Below are 10,270 nucleotides of genomic sequence, written 5' to 3'. Positions count from 1 at the left end.
TTTTATTAAAAATGGCAATAACTGATAAATTCACAATATTTTCACTCAGCACCCAGTAGTACAGTTCCTGAACTTTTCACCAAGAACCTTATTACCAAAAGATGCCTAAATCAGTTTATTAATCTGTTTATTTAGCTTTTTGATGAAATCTAAAGCTGCCAATCATAGCTTCTAATTAGCATGAGATGGCCAGGTTAAACCTTGAGGTCATATAATGTGAAAAAATAAAATTTTAAAAGCTTTGTGTAACCCATACATTTTCACTGGGGGGATTCAGCGGCCCCCAGCTATATACTATACACACAAACAAAAATGAGTAATAAGTACTATGTATGAAAAACCAATAATACATGATCCCTGTACATGCAAAGGAAAATATTACCTAATTCTCATGAGGGGCACAGAGACAAATACAAATTACTAGCCCTCAAGGGAGCACCAAGTATAGTACGAGATAGGAAGTCCTGTGTCCTGGGCAGGGGGAGGTGGCAGGTGGAAGGGAGGCATTTGGAGGCGGCAGGGATATGGTAGCATCCAGACCAGAGGGCACCACAAGTGGATGTCAATGTGGGGAGGGGCCTTCAAGGCTTGAGAAAACAAAATGAGCCAAGACCCGAGCCCCAGAGGCACTGCCCGTCCACAAGACAGCGAGCGTTTGTTTGGGATAAAGGGATGTAATCTAGTCAGACAATAAACAACCAAGAAGGAAAGCCTTGTTCAGGGACAGCCAGACACAGCGCCAGTCTGTATTTCTCAGCAACCGACAATAAGGAATCCTGTCGGCCTGTGTGACAGATGGGAGAGTAAGCCATCTTTCCAAATGCTAAGGCCCCCAATGCTCTTTGTGGAGAGTAAGTCACCAAGGGTCACCTTGAAGACCACTCCCCACCCCGAGGCCCTGTCCCTTAGAATCAATACCATCCATTAGCAAGAACCTTCCTTAATGGAAAATTTCAGCTCAAAAAAGCAAAACTCAAAACAAAGAGAGATGATCACAGTAGGCTTTAACCCCCACACTTCACCTCTGCCCCAGCCATGCTACTGGGAACAGGGTCTGTGCTTAGACTGATCCATCACTGCAGAACACAGCAAAATTCGCCCATCACTGCTCCTACGGCACACCCCCAACCCAACCCCCACCCAAAAATGTAAACAAGCACCACACAAGATACAAACTTACCCCCAATAAAAGTCAACATCAACTTCAGGGTCCTGCTGTAATATTACAATAACCTAGGGTATTACAATCCTCTTCCGACCTATTCACAAAATATCCTCATTCTGAGAGGCTGGATACATCACAAACATTGTTGCATTAGATTCCTCTTCTTGAGGTAGTTCAAAGTCTTGAACTGTGGCAAATTTATGTATCTTTACATATTACCACCGGGGAATAATTAACACAAAGGCCTATAACCCAAATCCTCACCCTCTGATTCACAGATCAGATCAAACTGTTTTCCCTCAGATGACACAAACTAATCTAAAACTGGAAACACAAAGAGACTAAAAGTTACACAAAAATTAAAAGATAAAAACAAGCAAAAAAAGAAATGTTAGTGCATCACACTAACTGTCTACATTTTGCTAAAAACAAAAATATTTCTTGATTTACAAAAGCTATGGGCATTTTATAAAGTAATAAAAAAAAATAAGAGCTTATAAAAATGGGGGGAAATGTTAAGTGGGAGCATGCAACTCAGATCATCTGGATCTCTGGCAGAGTTCTTCCAAATAGACAGCCATGCCACCAGGTGGTGGCGCTGTCAGGCGGCTTTTACTCAGGTCTGCTTCATAGGTGCGGGGATGTTAGCAGACGCCTGCTCCAGGTAGGCCAAGGAGCCCTGCGGGATGTCGGCCGGCTTCTTGTGCTGCCCGTTGATGTCCTCCAGCACCTGCTGCCAATGCCGCAGCTTGGTCAAGTGCTTCTGGACCATGGCATCTTTCCGCTGCAATTCGTTCCTCAGCTCCGAGACATCCTGCAAGTGAGGGTGATGAAGTCAGAGCAACCTCGTGAAAAGCAGAGACAGCTCCTGAGTAATTAAGAGCACTAAGAAGTAAACTCAAAGCAAAGGGAATTGATTACACTGCACAAAGCCCATTACTCTGCTTGGCTTCTCTATTTAAATAACCAAGGCAACACTTCCGATGGGAGATGTCTGCCTCGACGGTTTTTATTTTCAGTTCCTTTTCTTTCAATAAGTAATACCCAAGTTACAATAGCCCCAACTACCAAAGAGCAGCCAGAAAGAAACCAGGCTCTTTCCCAGCCGGGCCCAGGCCCTCAGCACCTCTGTCCAAAGGCAACTGCCGAGAACCTAAAACAGAATCTGAACTACACAGCAACAACTATTTAAAAGAATCCACAACCACTGTTCTATCATTTCAGATTATGAAGAGTTAAAATCTCATTTTCAAGAGCTTTTTTTTTCATGAATGCTAGCATTGTAATTCTTTATCAAGACCTGGCCTTGAACACACCTAGGTTACTACTCAAGTATTCAAGTCAGAAAATGATCTGACATGATGAAGTGTAAGAGTATCTCCTTCTGCCCTGCCAGTTTGGCTCAGTGGTTAGAGCATCGGCCCTCGGACCGAAGAGTCAGGTCAAGGGCACGTGCCTCGGTTGCTGTTTGTTCCCGGCCCTGGTCGGGGCCATGTGGGAGGGAACCAGTCGATGTGTCCCTCTCATGTCCACGTTTCTTTCTCCCTCCCACTCTATCTGAAGATAAACAGAAAAATATCCTCGGGTGAGGATTAAAAAAAAAAGAATATCTCCTCCTCACCACTCACCTCAACAGGTGATACCAATGAATACAAAGAACATTTTAATCGGTCAGTCTGTGGGAGTAGTTATTTCAAAAACTGTCCCCAAAATGGTCATCTCAGTTTAGAGTTTCTCAATAGGGGCACCACCGGCCGTTAGGGCAGGACGATCCTTCCCTCTCCCACACTGCAGGCAGGGGCAGGCCCTGGCCCAGCACGTGACGTGCCACGGGAGCCTTCCAGTCCCCTGGCAACCAACACACTTCCAAATGCCCCCTTTCAAACAGCTGAGGACGTGAGGTCCTGAGCTCGGAGGAGCTGGGACAGAACAGTGACCTCTGATTCCTTGAACAAGGTTTGACAAAGCCCTTCCTGTGCATACGGCACTGTGTTAGGCAACTGGGGAAACACAGATCACAGCTCCTGTCCACAAGGAGCTTATTGCCTCCATGAGGCTCTTCAACCTTGGTCAAGCAGAGGAACCTCTCCTTTGGGAAACATCTTCCCTGAGGGCCAGTATATGCAACTGCTCTGTTGGAAGGCCTACTTCCCCCGCGCGCCTTTCCTCCACGACTTGGCCAGGTTGCCATGAACTCTGACAACTAGCGACATCTGTGCTCCACCTATAAAGGCGTACTGTGGCTAATGCGATAAGGTCTTCATTTACTACCATTTAAGCAGAGATGGAACCCTGATGGCATGTGCTCTTCCTAAAGTGGAGGAGAAAACGAAGCTCATACCTCTTTGATAACCTGCTCTGGTTTCTGGACAGATAACTGCAATCTTTTCTGTAGGAAAAAGCATTCTGTTTGTCTTGCAATATCCAGAAATTTCTGGATACACTGATCAACACCTTAAAAAAAAATTAAGTCAAGAAAGTATTAGACACAAGTATCTCCCTCATACATAAACAGTCAGAATATCAAAACATCACCTTTTCATAGATGTCATCTGGGATTTTAATGCTGGTCACAGCAATAATATTGACCCCTAACCTTCCATGTGTTAACCAACATTAAATAGTAGATAAGTCGTACTTTTATCAGGTGAATAAGAGACCGTACTACAACACACAGTTCTTCAGAACAAAGACAATCCAGAGTTGCAGCAAGCAGCATGATTCGAGTTAAAATGTATCATTTAAAATACAGTACAGAGAAATCAGCCCTGGCCGGGTTTGCTCAATGGTTAGAGCATCAGTCCGTGGACCAAAGGGTCGTGGGTTTGATGACTGGTCAGGGGCATGTACCTGGACTGCAAGTTGATCCCCAGCCTGGGTCCGGGTCGTGCGGGAGGCAACCAGTCGATGTGTCTCTCTCACATCGATATTTCTACCCCCCCCTTCCATTCTCTCTAGAAATCAATGGAAAAGGATCCTCAGGTAAGGATTAACAACAAAAAAGAAATCAGAAGCACTGGCCACCTCTGGGGACATAAATTGGGCAAAGAGTAGGAAGCACAAGAGACTGATCATAAATGACATAAGATGTCAATTAATAAACTGAACAGAGAACCAGTATACAGACATGATCTGTATAAATCTTACTCCCCAGAAAAGTTCTCTTAGGGTACCAGCAGGACTTAAACATAGAAAGTATATAACCAGCAATTAGAAATCTTGCTGAAGGCAAGAACGTTGTCTAAAAAAGGGAATTCTTACCAGTTCGAATTTCTTCCTGATCGGTCCCATTGACATAGTCCTGACTCACCAGAGAAGCAAAGCAAGCCTGTGTGATCAAAACATATCACAAAAGTAAAGAGTGTCATTCGCACATCAAAAATCTTACTTCAGAGTTGATAACACATGGTTTGCATCGAACCAATGAAGAAACTTGGTAAAGTGGCTCGATTAGGCCCACGAAGGAACAGCCAGTGAACGAGGCAGCTGGAATGTCAGCACCCCGCCGGGTCTCTCTCCTGCCACTCACTCCTTTCCCCACTATCTCACTCCACACCAGGTCCTGGACCCCTATTCCAGTCCTACCCACAGCTTCTCCCTCTGATGCTCACATGACCTGCATCACCCATTCAGGACTCAGGTCGACCACCACCTCCTCAGAGAGACCACCTCCCTCTACCCTTTTGAAACGGCCCCCCTCCTGCTCCGCTCTGTCCCCAAGCCCAGCGCTACTGTCTTCCACAGCTAACTGACAGCGTTCCACTCTTTTAGTCCATTATCAGCTGTGCCCTACTCGCAGGTGAGAAGTTCGCCTTGCTCACTCTGCACCCAGTTCAGGAACACTGCTCAGCACCAAGTGGGTGCTCAATGAACACTCGGGAATGACTGACTGGACGGCCCAAGAGAAGAACAAGGGTGGTATCATGTGGGTAAACAAGTCCCAAAGAGGGTTTCTCCCTAAAGGGACAACGATCCAGATGTATGTGTGACTCAGCCAGGGAGTTCTATGAACCAAGGCCTATCACAGGGCAGCGGGGCCAGAAACAGAATGGGATGGAAGCTGGGGGGGCAGGGGTCAGAAGGGAAGCCTCAAACCTCAGGAAAGTAGAGTCCTGTCAGCAGCGAGCAAACCACACTTGGTATAAGGCAAGTAGATCTGGGCCCAAATGTAGATGTGTCTCTCTCACACTGATGTCTCTCTCTCCCGCCTCCTACTTCCACTCTCTCTAAAAATCAATGGAAAGGCCCTGGCCAGTTTTGCTCAGCGGTTAGAGCGTCGGCCTGCGGTCCAGAGAGACCTGGGTTTGGTTCCTGCTAAAGGCATGTACCTCGGTTGCAGTTTATCCCTGGCCCTGGTTGTGTCGTGTGGGTGGCAACCACTCGATGTGTCCCTTTCACATCGATGTTTCTCTCTTTCTCTCTTCTTCCCACTCTATCTGAACAAAAAAAGGAAAAATGTTCTCAGGTGAGAATAAAAAAAAAAAGAAAAATAAAAAAAGAAAGAAATCAGAAGCACTGGTCACCTCTGGAAAATAAATGGGCAAAGAGGTGGAAGCACAAGAGGCTGATCATGAGTGACATAAGATGACACAATTATGTCAGCCCTGCAGCTGCCACCATTTGATTCATAGAGAAAAATCACAGATTCCCCCAGGCAATTCTCTGTAACCATTCAATAAATCAGAAAAACAGATTTCCCATTCCATGTAACACTTTGAAAAATGACTCCTGTTGGATTTGCATATAAGCAGGGTGGCCCTGCTTTATGAATCCTGCAGCGACTGGAAAACATCCCACCCAGGAAGCAAACCAGTCACACATTGGCCAACAAAGCTGGGCCACCAGACAGGGTGGGAGGAAGCCTGATCTCAGGAACTTTAGTATACTCATGCCCCTTTAAAAAAAACTTTAAACACACAGGCCTATAAAGGCCTATGGACAGTTGCACAGAGAAGAAAATGTGTGGTGGTCTAGAAAAAGAATATGCTTTTTAGCCAAGTATGCCTAAGTCAGGAGGCCCACGTGGTAGGACTCATGTCCACAAATAGAGGGCTTGAGCAAGTTATTCCCCCTCTCTGAGCCTCAGTTTCTCCATCTGTAAAAGGAAGGGATCATCTCCAAGTTTCCCACCTACGAGAGTGTGTGACCTCAATCAACTCATTCCACCAAAGAGCATTATCTAAGCAACGAGAATGAGCCAGCCAGAGATTTCCTGGGGCGGCCCTGAGAGAGAAATAAAAGTGGGCAAGCAGGTGCCATGAGCCACTGGAGGCTGTGGATCGGAGGTCCACGAAGACCACGAGGAAGGGAACAGGAAATGAAAATGTGGCCTTAGAGCTGAGTCTTGACAAGCCTTCTTTGACAGCCACGCCCTTATAGAATCCCAGGTTTCTTCTCTCAGAGAACTGATTCCTCAGTGCGGCAACTGCCTGCCATGTATCTGTTTCTTCCACTGGGCTGTCATCGCAGGGACTGTTTTCTGTGTTCTCAGCACCCAGGACAGGGCCCGGCACACCACAGGCTCCTCCACTGTTGGACTAACACTCATCAAGCACCTGCTATCTGCTACCACTAGTACCATTAGTACTACAGAGACATGGGAGGAAGGGGTGGTGTGTGTGGGGTGCTCGGACTTCAGAGCCTGGTCAGTGCAAGGTGCTACAAAGAGCACCAGGGAAGGGTCCCTGAGGAAGGGATGTGAGAGCTTAGGGTGGGACCTGGAAGCCCCCAAAAGAAATGGCACATGCAGAAAAGTCTCGTGTGGCCAGAACATGAGACTTGAACATGAAGAGCTGGGGAAACCACAGCAAACCTCTGGTCTCATCCCAAGAGCCACAGGTGGACACTAAAGGGTTTTCCAGCACTAGAGTGCTGGTGGTCTCCTTTGGCCAAGGTTTCCACAGGGCCAGTCATTCCGCAAGCACTCGCCGCTAGGCCAGATGCTGCTCTAAAGCTTACTGTCCCTTTCCTTTAAGGCGCAGCACCTTTATTATTTTTATTTAGGGAGGAGGAAGGGGAGGGCAGGGAGGGGAACGAGAAGGGAGGAGAAGGGAAGGGGAAGGGAGGGAGGAGGAGAGGCGATGGTACAAAGCGCCCTGCCTCTGCAGGGAATCCACAGGAGGCCGGGCTCCTGGGCTGCCGGCCAAGGGCTTAGCACCTTAAATCAGTTATCTCCAAATTTCTGAATGTACACTCCATCAGTAAAAGCATTCTGCACATACATCCCCAATAATACACTCATTTACAAACTAGACCCATACGGTACTGTGCTGTCATATAGGTAGAGTATAAAACTCACAGGACTAAGGTTTAAAATGTTGAAAAATGTCACTCCAATGAGATGTTATTATTTTATTTCCACACAAAGGCTCATCTTCCCCTCTGAGAGAGACCACTGAAAGCAACCAAAGCACTTACTTTTACCTCCTTTGTCTACACGACGCCCCATCTTCTGGCTACAGGGTACACTCCTTGGGCCAAACCCACATTTTGGGTCACCTCTGCCTCCCTCCCTCCCAACCTCCTGCTTTTCTCCTTCCTCGGCCCCTAATATCGAGTCCCGCACAGCTTTCAAACAAGCCCATTTCAGCTCCGGGAGCCCCATTGCTTCAGGGTCGCGTGAGGACGGGCCCTCGCGAAACACGCAGGGACGCGGGACAAAGGACCGGGGTGGTGCGATCGTCGGCTGGGAACCTGGAAGGGTCCCAAAGTGGGGGGCGGGCGAACTCCCAGCCCACGTGCCACCAGAAATGCCAAGCGCACGCGTCTCCGCCAGCAATCCTGCGCAGACACTGGCCCCCACTCACCGCCGAGACGAAAACAAGGGACTAACGTTCTCTGACCCAGTTTCCCCATTTGTAAGTAGGAGGCGGGATCGCTGAAGGAGACGGCCTGCGCACGCGCGGCTTACCCGTCAGAGAAACGGGGAGAATGGGAACACACCCGCCCCCGCGCTCCTCTTACCTCGAAAGATGACTCCAACTCATCCACCAAGGTACTCGGGGAAGACCTCGGAGCGCCTGGCGCGGCCTGAAGAAGCGAAGCCTGGCCCGGGAGTCCCGGCGGCGGCGGGGGTCCGGGCGCCTGACCGGAAAACATGCCTCCCAGCGGCGCTGCCATTCCCGAGACGAACGGAAGCGCCCACTGCGCCGGGCAACAGCTGGAGGGCGGGGTCACGTGGCGACCTGGTCACGTGACGGCTACGTGCTTTGGCTCCTCCCCCTTCCCCGCGCAGAGGGCGCCGGGCTTTTCCTTTTCTTTTTCTTGACAATTGAGGGCTTGGACTGCTTTGGACCCGGTTGTGTGGGGAAGGGGGTGCATTCGTTGGACCGAGCCCTCCCGCCGAAGTCAGGGTTCTGCTGTGCTGGGCCGGACTTGGGCCTTCACGCTCGGGGTGACTTTAGCCAAGAGCCTTTCTTCGGGCTCCGGTTACCGCTGTGGGAGGCTGGAGGCAGCCTGACTGAGCTCGCTGTGCGCCGGTCCCCCTGCGGTCACTGTGGGTGCAGCCAGAACGAGCGGGCAGCGTCCCCCTCGATCCTCTGGGGAGAGGCAGGTAACAAAGCCACCGACACTGCTGGGCTCCCTGTCTGTCCTGGCTCGGAGCCGTTAGGTGGTTATGGTCCCTTCAGAGGGAACGTCACTGTGCTCACGTTCTAATAACCTGCTTCTCACACTTGCTTATCTTGTCGGGAGGCAAATATATTTTTATTGTATTTAATTTTACAGTTATATATAATACAAAATGTGATAATGCAGCACATTTATTGAGCCCTCCGTGTCCCAGGTACTATTTAATGATCTGCGTGTTACAGACATCGCTCCACGTGTCTGCCTTGGTGGAGTTTACCATTGTTTTTGTGGGAGAGACAAATAAGCACATAAATATACATAGCAATCCATGTAGAGATAAGTGCTAAGACAAAAAAAAAAGTATCCTGGGCAAGGGATGGCTAGTGATGGATTTGAGATGGGTGGTTGGAAAAGGGCCCTCCAGGGAGATGAGCACTGGCCTGACTGGAGAGGAAATGTAACTGGGAAAGCTTTCTGGACAGAGGGGCCCCGAAGAAGGAAACTGCCTGGCATAGTTAAGGAACCACAGAAGAGCCAGCAGGGCCAGAGTGAGTGACGCAGGGCAGAGTGGTCAGAGGGAGAGCAGGGCCTTCCCCTTGCCAATCCGTCTCTGACCAAAGGTCATCTTCCTGGCCTGTCTTTTTTTTTAATCCTCACCGGAAGACATTTTTCCTTTTTTTTTTTTATTCAGATAGAACGGGAGGGAGAGAGAGGAAGAAAGAGAGAGAAACATCGACATGTAAAAGGGACACATCGAGTGGCCGCCACCTGCACGACCCAACCAGGGCCGGGGACAAACTGCAGCCAAGGTACATGCCCTTAGCGGGAACCGAACCTGGGTCTCTGTGGACCACAGGCCGAGGCTCTAACCGCTGAGCCAAACTGGCCAGGGCCTGGCCTTAGTCTTAAACCCACGCTCTCAGCCACTTTACCCTGTTTCATTTTCTTCACAGCACTTAAACATCTGCAATTATCTTAATTTTTTCTTCTTCATCGACTAAGTTGCCTTACACATATGACACAGCAACTGGAGTGCAAGCTCCATGAAGTCAGGGCCTGCCTATCTTCACCTGTACTCCCAACACCCAGAACTGTGCCTGGCATCAAATTCACTGAGAAGAGGTGATGTACGTAGGGAGATGAATGCAGTGCCTGGCGTAGATTGAGTACCACTGAGAAAAGACAAGTGACATAATATAATTTGTTTTAAAACAGCCCTGGCTGGGTTTGCTCAGCAGTTAGAGCGTCCTGTCGATGGCTCAGATATGACATTCTTTATTTAGCTTCCTCGTCTCTACAGTGGTGTCCCAGAGACTGTTAGTTGCCACTTTCTTGTCCCCTTTTCCCCTTTCATCAGCTAATCTTCATGTCCCCAAATCCCTGGTGGTCACATGGTTTACTTTGGTTGATGATATACGCACATTATGTGGGACTTCAGTGAAAGCTCCTTAACATGTGTTAATCCCTGCTCCCTTTCCTCATCTCCAGGTAGCCTTCAACCCCAGCAGCGACCTGGGACTGGGGAGCCTGAGGCCA

The 10,270-nt window shown here is 48.7% G+C and overlaps 1 protein-coding gene across 1 annotated transcript; it reads right to left on the bottom strand.

The window, feature by feature from the left end:
- MED28 (mediator complex subunit 28) lies at positions 1 to 8,302 on the bottom strand. Its single transcript, XM_036269025.1, has 4 exons — positions 8,129 to 8,302; positions 4,427 to 4,493; positions 3,507 to 3,619; positions 1 to 1,979 (listed from the first exon to the last, which is right to left on the bottom strand). The coding sequence occupies exons 1-4, from the start codon at positions 8,282 to 8,284 to the stop codon at positions 1,782 to 1,784; spliced, it is 534 nt and encodes a 177-aa protein (XP_036124918.1). The 5' UTR covers positions 8,285 to 8,302; the 3' UTR covers positions 1 to 1,781.
- Between the last annotated feature and the right edge of the window lie 1,968 nt (positions 8,303 to 10,270).

This window comes from Molossus molossus, unplaced genomic scaffold, assembly GCF_014108415.1.
Source record: "Molossus molossus isolate mMolMol1 unplaced genomic scaffold, mMolMol1.p scaffold_m16_p_1, whole genome shotgun sequence".
NCBI classification, from domain to species: Eukaryota; Metazoa; Chordata; class Mammalia; order Chiroptera; family Molossidae; genus Molossus; species Molossus molossus.
The sequence above is the reverse complement of the archived record's forward strand: the minus strand, read 5'-3'. Positions and strand labels throughout refer to the sequence as shown.

Coding starts and splice junctions, on each gene's coding strand:
- MED28 (XM_036269025.1), bottom strand. CDS start 8,284: ATGGCAGCGCCGCTGGGAGGCATGTTTTCCGGTCAGGCGCCCGGACCC. Junction 4,494..8,128: donor AGTTGGAGTCATCTTTCGAG/GTAAGAGGAGCG, acceptor TTGATCACACAG/GCTTGCTTTGCTTCTCTGGT. Junction 1,980..3,506: donor CAGAGCAGGTTATCAAAGAG/GTATGAGCTTCG, acceptor CCTCACTTGCAG/GATGTCTCGGAGCTGAGGAA.